Raw genomic sequence first — 19,308 nt, 5'->3', positions numbered from 1 at the left:
CCCTCCTTACCGAGTTTCCATCTGATGTGAGACAACTCGTCATCGTAGGGCCATAGCATAACCCGCTCAACAACCTAGTGTCATAGCGTGTTAGTATAGGTACCAAGACGCACCTCGCAACCGTATCACAGACTTCAGGGTTCCCGCCCCTCGGTAGCTCAGTTCCATCTGGTGGACCTGAATGGGCTGGCCTTTCGTTCGCATGACCACAGATTGGGCGAATTGGGCGACTGAAGCCCCGAGGCCAGCAGCCCTGCTGGAGAGACTTGCAGCGAATGCATGGGAAAAAGCAGGCTGGTGGAGCGGGGTGCATTTGTGATGCGAAGCTTTGACTGGGTATCGATCTAGGTTTTAAGCGCTGACGATCCGGATCGAGATTAGCGCAAAGCCAAGCTTTTGACGAGGACACCGCGCTCGGTCCTCGTTGGTTGGAACAATTCATCCGACACTTCACACCACGAAAGACACTACAGCACGAGCGTTGAAGCTCGGTAGATCGCTGGAAAAGCTCATGAAAAGAGTCGGTCAAGTCGGTCAAGGGTCTGATCGCACGGCGTGGGTCGGTCCACCCTTCTTCCCGTTCCATCTCTGGGCAGGAGTGGGTCCTCTATCGCGAAGTTCTGCCACGACTCGGTTCTGATCTCAGATTCGCCAAACGACAAGATGCGGTCACAGCCCGGCATCAGTAAGGTCCACCCTTCCTTGAAAAGAGATTGTCACCGTGATACAGTCATACCTTCATACTCAGACTCTTTCCCCTGCATGACCTTCAGAGTGCTCAAGCGGACCAGAGCAGACCAGTCGCATATCTCTGCTTGCAAACACACAAACACAGACTCCAGCATCTTGCAGCCTTTAGGCGCCCAAAGACCACCTTGCCGGCCGCCCCGCATGTTGACGTACATGGACGATGCGTAGCCGCCAGCCCTACAACCCTCAGCTTACCCAATGCGATCAGATTAGTGTGAGAACCGATAATCCAAATTGCCGGATCTTCAGGTACCGCTATGCTTCCAGATTGTCTACGCGCTCAACTACGTGTGGTGGGGTTGGTGGCTGCAACTCTAATCGAACGTGTCAAGTTGCCACGATGTAGCAAGCCCGACGTCTTGGGTGGCATGCAGTCTGAGCGCTTGGATGATGTCGTGGGCGTCTCGATGGGCCTGTTGGCGCTTCAAGCGTCTTCGAGAAGTGTGGCCATGTAGATCTTGCTCGGTATATGTTGACGTGCAGCAGACAATGTGGGCTCAGCCGAACCGAGCGCGTGTATCTTCAGTTGCGTACAGTGTTATCTTGTCGAAGCGCCCCAGTAAGATGATGTCAGTTAAACTCATGGAAAGGTATTGAACTGCCAACATCCGGCAATGTCGGACGCTGTCGCACTGGGTGTCCCGTATGACTACACTGGAACGTGCTGCAGGTTTCAACTTTGCCTCCCTTACGCAACTCTAGCGTTTCCCGAGCTGAGCATCATTGACTCTTCTGATTTAGAACTTGCGCCCCGCGTGCACATCGGTGTCGCTTGAGCGCGGCAATTTATCCTATCTTACATGCAGGACATGTTTCGAAACATCCGCCCAATCGTAAAGCTGCATCGGAGCGAGCGAACGTGGTCTAACGGTGCTGTGCATGCATACTCATATATTTCCACTCGCCTGGGTTCCTATCACGTATCACGATCTTCAGACGCTGCTCGTGGATTCTGGACGGGTTTTATCGCTTGTTCAGGCCACGTCGTGCTGTGTCACGACCATCACAGCAATCTAATTATGGCCGACGTCCTTTCTCAATGATATCCCTGGAATAAGAGCATATGATTAGTGTACTTCAAGGAGCCGAGGACACTCCTCAGCTCTGGAGCAAGGGTTGATGATGTGTCCTGTTCTGCATGTCTGGATGCGGCTGGGAGTTTCAATGCGGCACAGCAAAGCCGAAATTTAGGATGAATATGGAATGCAGTATGATCATTGTCGATAAGCTGACACTGGCATGAGCATCGAACTTCTCTTGAGCTCTACAACCCGCTACAGTTACATCTCCGCATGCGTCGCAATGCCCCACTTCTCCAATAAGTTATGCCTATGCCAGTAGCTGCGGTACTGCTTTCCCCAGAAGAAGAATACAGGGGTCGTGATGATCATGGCTCCAGCCAGACCTGCAAAGGTATAAAACACAACCGCTGGCCCGTCGCTGGCCGCCCAGTCATTGACGAAGTATGAGAAGGCATAGAACAAAAAGTTCTTGAACACCATGTTCATGATGAAGACTTCTGAGCTAATGTCGCGGAAGGAGTCCAAGACGTACGAAGACGCCGCGATGGCGGCTATGACGATGCCGAAAAGGTCCATACCGTGGAAGAAAGCTGTAAGATAGTATGATTTGCCTTCCTCTGCGAAAAAGCCAAAGAGGCACAAGCCGATCACGATTGTTACGGATGGAATCATGCCGAGTAGGCGATATTCCGGCTCGTACACACCCTTGTTCTTCTTCGCGCACCACTTGATCAGTGGGTCGAGTGTTGCACCAAGGAGAAGGGATCCCAGAAGACCACCAAGGAATGGACCCAACGAAAGGTAACCCACGCCAGCTGCGCTGAGCAAGTATGGAGGAGCCATGAAGATCTGGGCCATGACGTACGATTGCGCGACAAAGAAAGCAGTGAGCCCTCCAGTCACTATGACCATCCAGAGCACAGCCAAGTTTGTACAAACAGCAAAGGGGGCGATAACAAGTTGCAGAAGGTTATCGTTCGAGTAGGTTCCAGTGAAGATGGCCAGTTCCTGTACGAAGGTCTTCTTCGGGCGCATGGCAGGCGGTGAGCTAGTTGCTGTCTCTATCTGTACCATGTCATCGCTTCCAGCTTTCTCATCGTTTCCAGCATGTCTTTTCTCGACTGCAGCGAGATCGGCAAGGTTATCGTTGGATAGCTCGTCGATATCGTACCGATGGTCGCGGTTGTAGTTCGTCTCCGGAACGAAAAAGAAGAGCAAGATAACTTCAAGGGCCGTGAACGGAATGAGCATGTGGAATAGATACCGCCAACCGAGATTTGTTGCGATAGGCCCAACGATAATGGCAGAGAAGTTCGATGCGGCGCCCAAGATGAACTGGATGAGTGTCATGAATCCACCGCGCTGGTGGACAAAGAAGAGGTCACCGATCATGGCGACTACGAGAGACTCGAAAGCTGAGCTATTAGAAGTCAGCACATGGCACCCCATGAAAGATATTATACGCACATGGAACCTCCTTGAATGATGCGTCCAGCTAAGAGGCCTTCATAGCTGTATGCAGCACTGCCTATCACAGTCCCAAGTAGGCCAAAGAGCGACGCTACCAGAAGCTGAGGGCGCTTTCCATACTTCCTGGACAAAGCACTGACGATCGGCCCAACACCGCCTGTCACCAGCAGCATGTATCCTGAGATGACTGTGATGTCGCCGACGCTTTTTCCGAAGTCTGCCGCGATGACTACGAGTGCGGGCGACAGAAGAGGAGCCAGAACAGCAGCATATAGCACAGAGCCATATGCGACGATGACCATGATGGTCATCTTCTTGGTGTACGACCAGTTTAAGGGATCATTGGGATCTTCGGAGCTACGTGGTGTCAACTATGCTACGACTGGAATGCGCCGAACAATTCTTCTGCAGGCACACATACGGTTGAGGTATCAAGATGACATCTGCATCTCTACCAGTGCCACGCTTCAACGTCGCAGCTGCTACTGTTCCTTCGGCAACAGGGAGAGTGTTTTGTTCCTCGCTGAGGACGACAGTCGCCGGCACATGTGCAAGGTGTTTGTCCTCGACGATACCGAGGAAACCCATCGCGACGGTTGTACCCGCACTATGCTATTGAAAATTTCCGAAAAAGTAAAAGAATGATGAAGCGAAAAGCAATGGAAGGATTCCGAGGAACAATTCCAGGATGCAGGTGTCAACAACGTGGGACGGCGCGCGTTATGAACGATCGGCATCCCCAAGTTTCGTCGACCTCCACGACCAGGGGTAGCGTGCGCCTTCTGGGGTTCAGTGTTCAAGATGTGGTCTCTGCGACCCCCGCACAACTCTCTCTCATCTGAAGCCCCACAGGGGCCGGCATTTCATAGGCTTTTGCGTGCCAATATTGGAGAATGCCTTGTCGACAAACGCACGTCTAGGCTGGCCTTGCATCTTATCTGGTCTATAGGACGCAGGGCCGAAAACGGTGCATGCACGTGCATCTCAGATGCGTTTAGCCTGATTGTGTCGTCATACAGAAGTATTGGATATCATCAAAAGTGAGCGTTGGAGGGTAATGAAGACGCGAAACTGCACAAGAGGCGCGCATTCTACAGGAAACTTTGGCCGTCGCGTCCTGCGAGGACGGGACGCAGCTGCCAACTTTGCGGAGAGCACGCTAGCTACCCCGCAGAGCCCCACAGCTGAGACTTAGCGCGTGAATTGCCTAGCCGTGCGTGTCCGAGCACCGCGTCGCGAGTTTCGCAGTCTTGGTGGCGTTTTCTCCAACTCCTTTCTTCAGCTATCAGGACATCGCAGCCCTCACGCTAATTTCGAGTTCCGCCGTTCCCACGGGGCGAATTCGTCGCTGTACTTGGTGTTGCGGCAGACACCCGCTGCGATCTTGTGCCGGCAGACTTTACACGTTTGGACGCTGAACCACGTCAGCAAGATCCACCAAACCCACATGGGCTTGTTGGTTTGCCCTCGACATCTGCTGCCTGGCTCAGTTGCTTTCCCGCGAACAAGAACAAAGTAATAAGCGTTCGCAAAGAACGCTCGATCGTCAACAAAGGTCCGCATCATGTCGCAAATCGGGACATCATCTTCTTCCTAGAACACTCTACTTGACTGCATGGCCATTGGGGCAGGATTCTTGAGGCACATGTTCAACACGTTGTATGCGAGGCGACATGGAGGGTACAACTCGGAGCCGTGGTGCTAACGACACAGACGTACTGCAGGTGCTTTGCTACTCGTCCGCGTCGTGAAGAACGGTACATCCAATCGCGTGCGCGACAAATCTCATAGTAGCCGAATAGTATGCCAGCAACAACACTTTCGCTGAGTCAGAGCGGCATGTACCATGGATCACTCTCGGCAAGGTCAAAACACAGGTACAAATGCTGAGCGTTTGAGTATTTCTGCAAGACATTGTTCTTACCTCCTTGTCTCTCCCTCATACTCATAACCCGCCCAACTGACTCGGAAACTATGGACTCACCACCCTACACTCCCGATTCCGCAGCAGAAGCTGCACCAGACAATATATGGAAAGCCCAACGTCTATACCAGTTCCTCCTCGAGAACATCGCTTTTGCGTATGGAGTAAGCCAGGAAGCACTTCTCGAGGCACTTGCTTCAGAACATCGGCTGTATCTACCACTCAGCGGGAAAGTGAGGCCTGTCATAATATCTCCAACAACGGAACAAGAACGCAAGGAGTACCTGCCTCTCTGCAAACTCATACGGGCCTCCCGAAGACACGTTCGACTCGGCCAGTACAGCTTAAATACAGACTCGGACTATCACATCCTATACCAACAACTCGTCCTTCCCTGCCAGGCCTTGGAACTGTGTCCATCGTACGTCGGCTCATGGATTGCAGACTACAACGATCATCAATTCAACCCTACGAAACGTCTCGCAACTTACCTTTACGATGACTGCGCGCGTATACGAGTATTCGGCCATACATTGCCATTTCCGGTCGTGTGGTACTCTGCAATTTTGCAGACGAAGCTCACTGCTGACGACGTCTTCGTCGAAGACTTCCCGCCGAATGAAAGGACTCAGTTGCTTCTGGGTTCCGCCATAGCACGCTTTGGAGGCAAGCACTTTCGCTACCGAAGACTTCGACCTCAGAGGAGGATATTACATTCTAAGCTGGGAATGGAAGAACTTCTCAGACTTGTCCTAAGGTACGACGATGCGAGGCATGGGGTGGGTTGGTTGAAGTAACATCACGAGCGACGTGGTGGCTCAGCCAGGGAGTCAGACAATGTGCTTGTACCCAATGTTGCGCAATTAACAAGGATGGTCTGCGCAATCACGCGGAACAAACCAGAAGAATGGCGATGGTATAAGCGGCCATTCTTCGACCCGAGGGGAGGCACTGGCTTAGCTCGATTCTGACCCAATGTCTCGAATGTGGCGGACCCCTACTCCTAGCCCCGTAAGGTCTTCTACGCCACCAAACACTACGACTCCAACACCAGTCTCGATACTACCTCCAATACAACATACATACGTCCTTCTCCGCTCCTCAATACAGGAATACGTTGGCTGTCATGGCAGTCTAATCACCATAGCCTCAGAACCGGAAGCACTCCACGTAACGTCATTCTATCACGTAGCTTGTCAACTACTCCAGCTGCATAAAAGGGATACGACGGATTTTCGCAATGACTATGCATATTGTCGAATCACCTACATGTACTCTCCTCTACCCTCTTCCGAAGTCGAAGCTTGCGACATCACCCTTGTGAGCCGGTTCACGGATGCGCCAAAAACCATTATACGCTTTCGAATCCAAAGGGTAGAAGTAGTGCATGAAGTGGACGCCTTTGGGCGCAGAGTATAGTGAAGACACTCGAAATCCCACACGAAAGAAGCGCACGGACTTCGTATAGACTCTTTCGGGCGAGCGATGTTGCCAAGGAACTTAGTAGATGGTCTGCTGACGGTGGTGCGTGAGGGAAGTGGCCGTGCGTAGATAGTGCAAGTATGTATGTGTCAATGCCAGTTGTATGATTGCGTTAGAGTTGCCAGACGCCTACAAAGACGCTATTCAATGCGTTTCAACATTCTAAACGACCGTGTGGAATCCAGGGCTGACTTTGCGCGTGAAACCCTGGATGATTTGATTGTCTAGATCACGAATGGATGTGGCAGCAACTCATCTCGGACGATGCGCTCATTGATCTCTTAGCTTTGAATAAGGCTACCCGAGATCTCATCGGTAAGACGATAGCGGAGGCGGGCGTCAGAATGGAGTTCAGACAGCCGGGGCGAGTTACAAGCGTGAGGCATTTGTCCACGTCGTACGTATCAGTGCATCCAAGAGTCCTATTCGCTGCGCCGTTGTCGACTATACTTTCATAGAATATGCAAGAGATGTTCCATGCGAGCCAAGAGTACACGGTCGAGAGCTCTAGCATAAAGAGCCTGGAAGTGTGAACCTGGAAGAATTGTTTGATCGGACTTCTGTGATGGTCAGTATAGAACGAAGCATCTGGGAAAGAGATGGGTGTACCTTGGGTACAAGATGGACTATGCTACCAAATGTCAAGGTGCCTGGCTATAGGCTCGCGTTTCTCGTTGATTCTAGATCTCTGGATTGCTATCCAGTCACTCTGCGAGGAAGCTCGTGTTTCGTTGGGAGGGCGCCTGACATGAGATGCCCTGGAGGTACTCGGTGTGTTGTGTGTTAGCAGACATTGATTTTATCCACATCGAATACCTCTCGGGTGGGTCGTGTCGCCACAAAATACTAGTTCGTAAATCCAGAATTCTGGTGATCACTCCTCACAGATGCTGGCATACGCTCCCAACTTCTGTACGTCCCAATCATGGAGAGTACTCCAGCTAGTGTGGCTCATCTATCGCTTTGACTGCATGTGCGCGAGGGTATAGCCGAGAGTGACATCTTCTTTCAAGAAGGTATTACAAGAATACGGTGGCGTAATCATGAAAGCCGATGCCAGGTTATACGGCCTTTTGTATCAGCTCGATCATCAATCTCGCCAAGTATCCCGAAAGTATCCAGGCTCACTTTATAGCTCAATCTTTCCGAGTGCGATCACGAGATCAAGTCGGGCCGTTGGATAGGTAGAGTAGCGTTTTCATTGTTCCTGATGCTAGTTTCGTCATTGTGTCAACGGTCTCTACTCTCATCAGTGTCGCGAACGACGACAGGCTCATGTATAAAGTCAGTATCCTCATTCGCGATAACCCTGTAGTCGGCAAGCCCACCTGTCATCTGAAATTTTCTTGTGTGCTTTCGGAAATATCTCACTGCTAACTATGAAGATGAAGGATGAGCAGTGAATGGCAGAAGCTTCCAGCGACGCATGTGATATCGCGCCCGCACACAGTCCGTGCCCGTCGCGCCTGCCTCGCAATATTTGACCCCGCAAACAAAGCCTGATCTGCCAAATCACCTCACAGAACGAAGACGGTGACTGCCAGTTGCCATCTCACCAGTGATGGCGCGCGGAAGACGCGCTAAGGCCGCCGCCTATCACTGTGCGATATGTGAGCAGTCCTTCTCCAGCAAAGCTGAGCTCAACCACCACACTGCCAACCACGACGACACCAGCACTGCGAAGCTGGTGTGCGCCACCTGCGGCTGGTATTTCGACGATTCGCACGCCCTCGAGCTCCATCAGATACAGAGCAGTCACGCACCTCTCCAACCAGCGTCTACGAGCTTGACAACGGCGTTTGCCCCACCGATCGACGAAATGGCGGTTCACTGCGATCGTTGCCAGAAGCAGTTCACCACTCAGAAGCAATTCAGTAATCATCGCAGCAACATGGCGAGTGCGTGCGCCGACTGGAAGCACCCCACGACAAGGCCGCAGCCACCGACACCCGCTGTAGTTGCCCCGGGGTACGTTGATCTCGACAGACCCAATGACGAGCCATCTGTAGTCCCCAACTACGATGATGGTGCATCATCATCATCTGACTCCGTCGACAGCGATGTCGGCATCAAGTGCAGCGACTGCAAGCGCACCTTCCGCTCCCTGGGCCACTACAACAACCACATGCTAGGTTGCACTCCTGTATCGACGACCCCACAAGTCCGCGAGGTACTCCCAGCTACCGCATTGGGTAGCTCTTCAGTCACCATAAACCAGATAAGGGCTGCAAACGCACCTGTACTGGCACCCAGAGCACCGATTTCGTCTAATGTATCCTCCACGCATACCAGCAATGCGGCTGCTTTTGTGTGCAATAACCGCGGTTGTGATCGCTCCTTCAGGTCCGAAGCCGGCCTAAAACAGCACAAGCAGGACGCCCACGGTATTGGAGGGCAGCCACTGAACTTGGCTGGCGGCGACTCATGGATGCTCAGCAACCGCGAGCGAGAACGGATGCGCCAAGAAGGTCTGCTTCAACAACCTACTTCCTCTCGGGGTCGCGGCGGCCAAGGAGGTCGTCCAGCCCCTCGTGGAGCACCTTCCCGTCCTCGGGGGGCTCCCTCTTCAACAAGACCATCTGCACAACAACAGCAATCTGCCTTCGCCCGTCCAATGCCACAGCAAACTCGCTTAGCAGTTCAAATGCCTCCTGCTCCCATCAGCACGAACATGGGCGGCGTTGCGGAGCTTGAGCAGGCCAAGTCCATCCAGGCAAAGACCCAACGGTTGCTCATCCAATCAGACGTCTTCATCCTACATGATGGAAAGGTCAACGCTTGCGATATTATGTGGACTCGGATCGGTGTCGCCAAACAGTACGATGTGGTTACGATGCTGGACGGCATGTGCCATCTCCCAAAAATGCTGCAAGGCGAATACATACCTCCTCCAAAGGCATTGAAAGAAGAATACAAGGCCACGTATTTGTCAAGCGACTTCAAAGCCTCCCCCGAATGCAACATGGTCAAACCAGGTCTTGGCGCAGTCGCGATCTCATGCAGCAAAATCCTGCTAGCAAACGGCTGCCCCGAGGTCGTCAAGATAGCAGCTGTTGATCTGATCACCTGCCGAATCCTTATGAACCACCTTGTCTGTACTGATCCGCACGCGAAAGTCAAAGATTGGTACTCCCCGGTCACCGGATTGTTTAGTTGGGGCGACATGGAGGGAGCTCGAAAAGCCGGGTACAAGATCTTCAAGGGCTGGGCGGCAGCACGGGACGCGCTACACAGGTTCGTCGACAAGGAGACCATCATCGTTGGCTGCAACCTGCGTTCGGATCTAGACGCTCTCCGTATGATCCATGGACGCGCCGTGGATATCGCCAAGGTCGTTGAGAAGGCTGCTCAGGGTCCGCTCAGCAAAGCGCAGCTAGCACTGGATGGCTTGTGCCGCGACTTTCCCGCCATCACTCTCAAGAGCGACCCCGAGTATGGCCGGGACATTCTGATCAACGCTTTTGCGGTGCGTGAGTTCGGCTTGTGGGCGCTTAAGAACGCCGATAAGCTCGGCTCGTTGGCGAAAAAGAGGAGTCGAGAGTACCAGAACGCCATGCCAAATGTTGCCGTTGCAGTAGCTTGATGAGATACGCAGATTTTGAGACAGACAGAACAGATAGGACTACGACAACGAATGCAAAGAACTGAACCCACTTACTGATGATTGCTGTGATGTAACATGTGCACTGCAGACTACATCAGTACGGAAACCGATATCTAACAAGGTCCGAAGGCGATGTAGACTCCTGGGTGATTTTCGTGAAGATACCTACGACTTCTCGTTCTTCTCCTCCTGCTCCTTCTCCACAACATCCACTACGAACGCACCACCCAGCAAAATTGCCGGCTCATCAATACTATGATGCTCATAGCTCAACGTCCCCACACCACCCGCCTCCAGAATCAAACTAGGATTCTCCTCCAACCTCTTCCCCACCCACCTCGCCGCAAAGCTCCTCAAGATATGCCCATGCGCCACAATAAGCACATCATTCGGCTTCCCATCCTTCCCAAACTTGCCCTTGTGATACTTCTCCCTCAACTCCTTGATCAGCTTATCCAGTCTCTCCGTCACATCCTCTGGGCTCTCGCCGCCTTCGCACCCGTCTTTCCATATGTCCCAGTCCGATCCCAATCCGCGTTTCTCGCGGTCGGCTTTTATTTCAGAGGTTACGCGGCCTTCGTAGTCGCCGTAGTCCCATTCCCGGACGGCTTCTGTTACTTCGATTGTGGCGTGTGTGCGGATGTCGGGCGTGTGGGGGGTTGAGGTGGAGTGCCAGGGGTAGCGTTCTTTGCAGCCGAGGTTTAGGAGTTCGAGGGTGCGTTGGGAGCGTGTGCGGGGGGAGACGTAGCTGTGTGGGTTGGGGTCAGTGTCTGAGAGTTTTTGACGTTTCTTCGGTTGTGTCTGCGGAGTTTGAGAAGGGGGTTTGGACGTACATGTGTGCTAGGTTGCTCGGTACGATCAATCTGTCGTCGCCGACGAGCGCTTTGCCAGTGGCTTTTACACGCTTCTCGCCGTTTTCCGTGAGTGGAATGTCCGAGACTCCCGTGTGGCGTCCGTTGAGCGACCATTCTGTTTCGCCGTGGCGGATTATGAAGACTCGTGGGTCGGGCATCGTGTCTGTTCGTAGACCTGCTGTTGTGGCTGCTGGAAGGCGAGGATCGGAGTGACGAGACGCGACGCGAGGTAATTGGGTCAATTGGAGAATGCGGCTGCAAAGCGCGTGTAGAAGACGAGGTCGCAGGGAACGTTACGGAGGTAAAGTCAAAGGAAAGCGTGAAATGAAGTATGCAACCATCACGGCAGCTAACGGAGCTCAGTCCGTAGGTATGACGTTGGTATGGGGAATTATTTAGCATGGTGGGGCGTGCCAGGGACGTGTTGGAGCTACCCCACCATATCCGCTACACGCGCCTTGTCATGCTTCGACGCGCATAGGTAAGCCTTGGTCATCGCCTTGTTGAGAAACTTGATGTAAGATGGTTTCGAGTACATGTGAGCGCATTCACTTCTGCAAAAGGAAAGAGCAAGTGGCGCGAATGTAAGAGACGAGCGTGAGGTATCTTGGCTAAGATTTGGTGTAAAAGTAGAACTGCTCCCAGTCTGAAGATGCCTGGGCAGAAATAGAAGCGAAGGCAACTGCTAAACCATCTATCAATATGCGTGTGAAAGCCGTCCCATCTCATCACTCCGCTACAATGGCATCATTTGGCACGCACTGGAAATACCATTCTAACAAACATTAGTTTCGTAACAGAAGAACGACGCATTAGTGTCCACATACCGTTCTGTTCCACGCATGTTGAGCCCTTTTCGCAAACCGTGCAGCCGTCCCAAGGCTTGGTGTAATCCCAGCCTCCGCACTTGTAGTAAGCAGGTACAGGGCATCTCGTGCTGCTTGGGCCAGTTTCCTCAGTGGTGGTCTTTGTGGGCTTCTCGGTAGTCTTCGTAGTCGTCTTGATAGTAGTCTAAGTATATTAGTATAGATCCACAATAAGAGCCTACAATGGCTGACCTTCGTCGGGGTTGGCTCTGGCTTCTTGCTTGTCGTGGGTGGTTCGGGCTTCTTGGTCGTGCTGGTCGACGTTGGTGCTGGCTTCGTACTTGACTTGGGTGGTTCAGGCTTCTTTGAAGTGGTTGTAGGTGTTGGCTCTGGTTTCTTGCTTGATGTGGTCGGCTCAGGTTTCTTGGTTGTTGTCGTTGTGACTTTGCTTGTCGTCGGCTGTGGCACACCCGATGTAGGCCGGCTGATGTTGTCGGTGCAACGACCTCCAATGCATGTAATAATGTACGTCTGGCGTGGCACGATGTCAACATGGTTGTTTGCTGGCGCCTAATTCAAGTCAGTATGAGCTACCATTGCAAGTATCGACGTGCTTACCGCAAAGCATACTGCCGAGAGGCTTGTCAAAAGCGCAAGCGTGGTGAGCTGCATGGTGATTTGATAGTCAGATACTGATATATTCGTGAACAAAGATGCTGATCCAGGTGAGGAGTCTGAGTTCATGGGGCACCGACAGCATCTTATACCCACGAGCTTATGTTATTAGTCGGTTCAACTCTAGGAAGTCAATGACAGGCTCAATGATAGCTTCGTGGCTCTTCTTCTGAACACCCGCGGCTCCATTGTAGACATGCAGTCTGGCCAGGGCCAAGCCCAGATACGAGGCCATCCTAATCTGCTCTTGCATTCGCCTATATTGTGGCTAGCGAGTTTGTGTGCCATTGTGACGGTACAGGCAATGTCAAGCATGGCGAGATCTCGTCCAGTCAGCCAAACACGACAAAGCACTCAAAAGTTGCATTTGGAAGACTTGGAGAGATAGGATGCGCTGCGATCGATGGATGTATCCGCGTTCGTTGCAGTGCATTGCAGAGTGATGCTTAGACAGGTTACCCACGATACACAGCTACAAGGCTTTGACCAAAATTCATTGCCTAAAGGCCATCCGCAGCTCGCCTGCGTTCCGAGATGCTTCGCGACTGTACCTGATGCTATTCTTATCCATGGCCACGCTTATAGACTGGGATGTGTTTTAGCCGCAAATTGATACCCAGTTGACCCATGTCCGAACACCAGACTCACATCCACTCGAGGGCGATCGTGATTCGTTTCCTTTTCCCAGATGGCAAAAGGATAGATTGTTCGATACAAGCAGTGAGACTGGTAGCCGGAACACTTGACGGGAAACCCGCGCGACGCTCGAGACGATCGCAGGATTGTATCGTAACCCGGGGGCGGATGATTGGGGTGCGGAAGGGTGGGCGCTTTGCATGCTGAGCCAAATTATGGGGTTGACACTGCTCCAGAAGGCTCTAGGCGAATGATGGCAGTAATGCGTTAAGAGGCACATGGATAAAATGAACGGTAGTTACTGTCCGTGACCGGAGGGTAGTACCTGATCATTCACCGCCTGCTCCATTCTGTTGCTGAGTGCCATTCCCGAGAAGGTCTCCAACACCAATCCACTTCCTCACAAGGAAGGCGCCCTGTGGCCTCAGCTTCCTGTAGTATCCCTCTTCTCTCTCGAGTATCTCAAAGTTCCGCTTCTTGTACCATTCCATGCCTTCCTCGTTGGCCTCCCACACATGTGCTGTGACACAGCGTACACCATGAAGCTCGACGGCCTTCTTGACTATCGTCTGTAGAAGATGCATAGCGATGCCGTGGGAGCGGTAGGGAGCCAGGACGCCAATGGTGGAGATGTATAGGTTCGAGGAAGGAAGTATGCGACATCGGACGGCACCAACGAGATGTGGTTTCTCTGTAGGTGATGCTGAGGTGGCATTCGCGGGCGACGAGTGCCATACTGCTACGAGGGTAATGCCGTGATGTGGCTCGGTCATCGTTTCCTTGTAAAAGGTCTCTGGGTAGGATATGGGTAGAGTGAGGGTATTCAGGCGCTTGAATGCTGGTAGCAAGTCTTCGGTGAGGGGCACGAGTTGGACGTTCGGCGGTAGAGGGCGTAGGTCGAAGAGCTTCGGGATGGCTGGCTGTTGGGTAGAGAGGGAGATGGGTGAGGGTATGCGCGAGATAGCAGGCGTGACGGTTCGGGAAGGACGAGGGCTCTTCTTTGATCGCGGTCTTGAAGGAGCCTGGAGGAAGTCGTCGGGTATGTCGTTCCAGTTCTCCATGTTCGAAGGCGTAGGGGTCGGGTTAGAGGGAACGCGCGTCGGCGCAGAGACAGACTTTGGGGGAGGCGGTGGCCGGTTCGTCTTTGATGATGCTATTGGAGGAGCGTTTGAGGGCGGCGCGGGTTGTTTATCGAGGCTTGGCTTCTTGAGCCAGTTGTTTAAGGAGGACTGCATCGCGGGCAGAGAGGGGCTGGGTTGGCTGTGATGATGTCGTCGTGGGTCGCGGTTTGGGTAATGATACAATGGATGGTCACGTGTACAACAGCGAGTTGCTACAATTGTATCCTCGCGAAGCGTTGTGAATTGTCAAGTAATGGAAGCGCAACCCGCAAACACAAACATGAGGGGAGACTTCTGGTGTTTCCCTGACGCGCCCTCGGATCGATTGCAGGGATGCTTCCTAGCGTGCTTTCGTCGGCCAAGCCGTCAGCTCCGACTTCTTGCAGGAACAGCATCATCGCCCTAGAAATCCCCAGGAGCCACCACCGCAACCATGGGCGCCGAGAACTCGAAACCCTCGTCAGAGGTCAAGCAGCATGTCTTCTCCTCGTACGTCGCATCTCCCACATCCAATGGCTTCAGCCCCTCATAAGAGACGAATCAGCCAGTGACGTCGTGTGCTGATAATTTGCGCGCAGAGATCACCCCTACAGCTTCTCCAATGAACTCGTCGGATCGCTGCAGAAGAACACTTTCGTACGTTCAATCGCCGAAATGGGCGAATTGGGGCTAACACACGTGCAGACAGACTCGGCGCGATCAAGACAGCAGGAACTCCAATACCAGGAACGCCTAACCGCCGAGCTCGAGAAGCTGCGCGAGCAAGAAACCCAGAACTTCTCCAAGTTCAGCGAAACCCTCTCCACCGAGACCCCACAGTCTGATGAACCCTCCCTAGTCGAGAAGATCCAGGATGCGACATCCAGCAGCTCCACCCTCGCCGAGAAGCAAAGACAAAAGCACATGAGCAGGGACAGTGTCACCAAGGAGATCGAGCAACTCAAGGCGAAGCTCGAGCAGAGGAAGAAATTGGAGCAGGCCGATGCCGATGTCACCAAGGCCAAGGAGGCTGTCGTCTCATGTCTGCGGACACACGACCGCCGGCCGCTGGATTGCTGGAAAGAAGTCGAGACCTTCAAGCAGGAGGTCGGACGCCTGGAGAAGGAGTTTGTACAAAAGACCATCCGATGAGCCACGACGCGAGACTGTGACGGTGATGTTTGGTACGGGCGCCTTTGTATAGTTGGGTTAGGTGGGATAGCATCCTCGAGGGCATTTCTTATCTCCAAATCCCTACATTACTCATTACTTGCATCTTGTCGAACACACCGCTACTACAATATCTATGTGGAATCGCGCGGGGTACTTTTACCGCAATGTTTTGATGACTATGGGTTACTTCTCTTTCCACTGTCGGTTCCTTCAGTCACCACAACTATCTTACATCTCTTGCACATTTTGAGAGACTGATCTCACATTTTACGTATGTTTGTTCATGACTTTGGCTACCAGTGGACCAGGATCACCTTTGCATCGCAGTCTTCATCGTCACAACTCGCCTTCACCGCGCGTTAGGACGCGTGAGCTCTCTAGGTTGCCTACGCCATCTGCAACAAAACTGGCCTACAGCTCGCCTTCCTTCCTCTTCGGGCGTCTAGCAGACTCACCTTCACCGTTGATGCCTTGGCGCTTTGGCCTCTTTGTTAGTATAACAGGACAGTGTCTCTCACAGTTTCGACTGCCAACTACCACGCAAGCAGCTTTAGACACTGGCTACAGCAATATTGTGCCTGCCTTTTTGTTGCACTTCGCAACTCGCAACTCGCAACTCGCGATAAATCTCTAGTTATCGTTGCTAGCGCGCGCATTGCAGCAACTGCCTAGTCACGACTTCGTGCAAAAGGCAACTGCGAGGTACGTCGCGTGGATCGTCGCGCCTTCCACTCCAAATTTCATGTTCGTGTTGCTAACATTAAGCAGCAGCAGCAGCAGACAACATGTCGTCAACACGACCCTACATGGTACTCGACGAAGATGACGAGAAGTGGAACGACGATGACAGTGATATTGAGCTTCTCGACTATGGTAAATCGCTACTTCTTCATTCAACTGACTTTATTGACTGACACTCAAATTTCAGATTCCGAGTCCGATCTTGAGACCATCGCGGTTAATCCTCGTGAGGCGTCTGATACACCATCCAAGCCAACCGCGAATGACGGAAAGAGCCGCGCGCACAAGGCTCGACCCAGCAATGACATCTCTCTACCTGATGTTGCAATCCAGAGATACAAAATCGGCACAGGTTTCGTCATCAAACCGGGCGACACAGTGGAATTGAAGGATCACTCGAACCAAGATGAGGGCGCTATGCATTCGGGAGACTTTATACGCATCAAGAGCATAATCATGAACATGGAGACGGATGAAGTGCGACTCCGAGGTTGGCGCATGCGGCGTACAAAGTACCTTGGTCAGATCTTCGATTGTGAGTACGACAATTGGCAGGCTTGAAGACATGTACTGACTCCTATTAAGGGAAGACGAACGAGTTGGGCATGGTCCTACGTCTTGATGAAGATGACCCTACATCACCTTTTGTCGCTGGAATGGAAGACATCGAAATCGAAGATGTCTTACGAGTACGCGACTGTACGCTGACCAACAAACCCTACCCGTTCCTCAGCTTCCGATCCGACGGTTGTGCTGCATGGCCGAATAGTATGAGTAAGGACGAAGTCAAGCGGCAGATCTTCCATGGAGGTAGGCTCACTTGCCGTGTCGTCAACATTCTCTACATAAGTGGCACAAGGACAAAGCCATATGGAGGCGTCGTTCGTCATCTATATACCCACGAGGCGGATGCGACTGCGACACCAGCTCAAACTTCAGATCCCGGTAATTCTCGCCAGACTTCGATATCGGTAGACGAAACTGAAGAGGACGGATACGTCGTCGTGAACCAGGCGCCTTCTGCAAAGAAGCGGCGTGCACGCGACGACTCTCCTGACTTCGAGATCTTGGAACAAGAGCCACCAAAGCGAAAGACTCAGCATCCATCGAAGCAGGGCCGTCTAGTGTTCGGAGACGTGTTCTGTGGAGCTGGGGGTGCTAGTCAAGGCGCTGCCCAAGCCGGGTACTATGTTCAGTGGGGTCTTGACAATGATGAACGCGCGTTTGCTGCATACCGCCTGAATCATCCTGGTGCATACGCATGGAAGATGAATGCGCATGATTTCCCGCCGAAGGGTATCAGCAAAGAGAGCTGGAAAGTCGACGTACTACACCTCTCGCCCCCTTGTTGTTATTGGAGTCCGGCACAGTAAGAGAACACTTTCATGCTGAGATCATCTACTAACACCTGTCAGTACTCACGATGGACCCAAAGATCAGGAGAACTATGAAGCCATCTACACCGTTGGTCCGATTCTAAACAAGGTCAAACCGCGTGTCGCAACACTTGAGCAAACCTTCGGCCTCGCAACTCACGAGCAACACAAAAGGAACTTCCTCATGCTCTTGTACGATATTGGCAAAGCCGGCTACGATGTGCGCTACAAGATTCAGGACTTAAGTCAATTCGGTCTCGTACAGAAGCGCAAGCGTTTGCTGATCATTGCTGCAAGGTTCGTGGTTTGCGATTTACGCGCCAATGATAGACATACTGACATGTCTCAGACGGGGTACACCTTTACCTCCCTTCCCAAAGCCCACGCATGGCGCTTCAGGAACTGGTCTAAAGCCCTTTGTGTACATCGACGATGCCCTCACGCACATTACCCGCCAAGGCAGGCGAGCTATGAACGACCCCTACCATCAACCGAAGTGGTTTCCCATCCCCAGACCAGCCTATAATCCGCGAACATTCCTCCAAGGCTGCATTACCACCGGCGGTACAACAGCTTGCCATCCCTCTGGCAAACGACACTTCACACCTCGCGAACTCTCTTTGTGCCAGAGCTTCCCATACGTGTATCAATTCACCGGTGCCCAGGGCGAGGCCAAGAAGCAAATTGGAAATGCATTCCCGCCAGTTATGGCACAGGCAATGTACCAGACCATTGCACAGACTCTAGAAGCCTTTGAAAAGGGACTTATCGGAGCTGAAGATGACCTCTCTGACCTGGACGCCATTCTGAGATCTAGCGGTGAGAGCGTTCCTCAACAGCGACGTCTCGATAGCTTCACCGGAAGCGCCAACATACCTTTCAGGCCTTCTCGAACCGTCAGCCCTAGGATGGCGAGAGCTACCGAGTCACGCACTGCATCGCCCTCTACGCGCAACCACGGGTCCGATTCGATGCAATCGCGCCGCAGGAATGAGAATAGCTTCGCGTCTATGAATCTCCTTGATGGTGGGCTGAGTGGCATCAACAACTTTGCCAACAGAAGCACCGCTTCAGTCGGCAGGACAACCGGGCGACGTCGCAAGCCTAGTATTCCAGACGACGATGACGAAGTCATCCATATCCCCAGCGACAGCGAATGAGCTTCTGAGATTCTATCTGAAGAGGAGGGAATCGTTACTGCGCGAATTGATCTCATGTATCTTCGGAAGCTGCGCCGCCTCAATTTACTTGGGCAGAAGCAACCTCTGAAACGTCGAGTCATGTGCATTGAAGCAGTCGGTCATCGTGACAAGCTACACGCCATCTGTGTGAATACAGTTCGTTTCACATCTAGGTTGCAAGGATAGTCTGTGAGGAACTTGTACAGCGAAGTGCGTGCATACTACGTTTTCCTAGTTCCAAGTCACAGTCAACTTGTATATAGAATACACAAGATGTTTCCACTTCTTGACCTAGGTGTATGCGTGACAAGATATGTTACACGCGATGTTGCCTGCTTTACTTGTTATCCATGGATCTTCAGAGGGTGCGACAATGCTCGATCTTGATAACGCGCCTCACTAGCTCCATCGCGTCATAGCACACCATGTATCCGTAGAATGTCTAGGAGAACACTCCGTACACTCCAAACTGAGGCCTTTATGCGCAAAGCCTCCTACTGGTGGACATAATCGG

At 52.4% G+C, this 19,308-nt stretch overlaps 7 protein-coding genes across 7 annotated transcripts; 3 read left to right on the top strand and 4 right to left on the bottom strand.

The window, feature by feature from the left end:
* Positions 1-2,030: 2,030 nt before the first annotated feature.
* On the bottom strand, positions 2,031-3,830 carry J4E86_005696 (uncharacterized protein; the record flags this gene model as incomplete). The annotated part of the gene is made up of 3 exons (XM_051446229.1): positions 2,031-3,192; positions 3,240-3,599; positions 3,664-3,830. 3 exons carry the CDS (start codon positions 3,828-3,830, stop codon positions 2,031-2,033), a joined length of 1,689 nt encoding a protein of 562 aa, XP_051302996.1.
* Positions 3,831-8,539: 4,709 nt separating this feature from the next.
* J4E86_005695 (uncharacterized protein) lies at positions 8,540-10,231 on the top strand (the record flags this gene model as incomplete). Its single annotated transcript, XM_051446228.1, is given in 2 exon segments — positions 8,540-8,616; positions 8,635-10,231. The coding sequence occupies 2 exon segments, from the start codon at positions 8,540-8,542 to the stop codon at positions 10,229-10,231; spliced, it is 1,674 nt and encodes a 557-aa protein (XP_051302995.1).
* Positions 10,232-10,417: 186 nt separating this feature from the next.
* On the bottom strand, positions 10,418-11,264 carry J4E86_005694 (uncharacterized protein; the record flags this gene model as incomplete). Its single annotated transcript, XM_051446227.1, has 2 exons — positions 10,418-11,000; positions 11,086-11,264. The coding sequence occupies 2 exons, from the start codon at positions 11,262-11,264 to the stop codon at positions 10,418-10,420; spliced, it is 762 nt and encodes a 253-aa protein (XP_051302994.1).
* A 570-nt stretch (positions 11,265-11,834) lies between these two features.
* J4E86_005693 (uncharacterized protein) lies at positions 11,835-12,584 on the bottom strand (the record flags this gene model as incomplete). Its single annotated transcript, XM_051446226.1, has 4 exons — positions 11,835-11,881; positions 11,934-12,117; positions 12,165-12,482; positions 12,543-12,584. 4 exons carry the CDS (start codon positions 12,582-12,584, stop codon positions 11,835-11,837), a joined length of 591 nt encoding a protein of 196 aa, XP_051302993.1.
* A 968-nt stretch (positions 12,585-13,552) lies between these two features.
* Positions 13,553-14,458, bottom strand: J4E86_005692 (uncharacterized protein; the record flags this gene model as incomplete). Its single annotated transcript, XM_051446225.1, has 1 exon — positions 13,553-14,458. The coding sequence occupies one exon, from the start codon at positions 14,456-14,458 to the stop codon at positions 13,553-13,555; it is 906 nt and encodes a 301-aa protein (XP_051302992.1).
* A 319-nt stretch (positions 14,459-14,777) lies between these two features.
* J4E86_005691 (uncharacterized protein) lies at positions 14,778-15,475 on the top strand (the record flags this gene model as incomplete). The annotated part of the gene is made up of 3 exons (XM_051446224.1): positions 14,778-14,833; positions 14,923-14,980; positions 15,029-15,475. The coding sequence occupies 3 exons, from the start codon at positions 14,778-14,780 to the stop codon at positions 15,473-15,475; spliced, it is 561 nt and encodes a 186-aa protein (XP_051302991.1).
* An 806-nt stretch (positions 15,476-16,281) lies between these two features.
* J4E86_005690 (uncharacterized protein) lies at positions 16,282-18,773 on the top strand (the record flags this gene model as incomplete). Its single annotated transcript, XM_051446223.1, has 5 exons — positions 16,282-16,369; positions 16,425-16,772; positions 16,823-17,606; positions 17,653-17,910; positions 17,963-18,773. 5 exons carry the CDS (start codon positions 16,282-16,284, stop codon positions 18,771-18,773), a joined length of 2,289 nt encoding a protein of 762 aa, XP_051302990.1.
* Between the last annotated feature and the right edge of the window lie 535 nt (positions 18,774-19,308).

This window comes from Alternaria arbusti, assembly GCF_024043155.1.
Source record: "Alternaria arbusti strain BMP 1465 chromosome Unknown scaffold_6, whole genome shotgun sequence".
Classification (NCBI taxonomy): Eukaryota; Fungi; Ascomycota; class Dothideomycetes; order Pleosporales; family Pleosporaceae; genus Alternaria; species Alternaria arbusti.
Note: the sequence above shows the minus strand (reverse complement) of the source record. Positions and strands in the feature narration are given on the sequence as shown.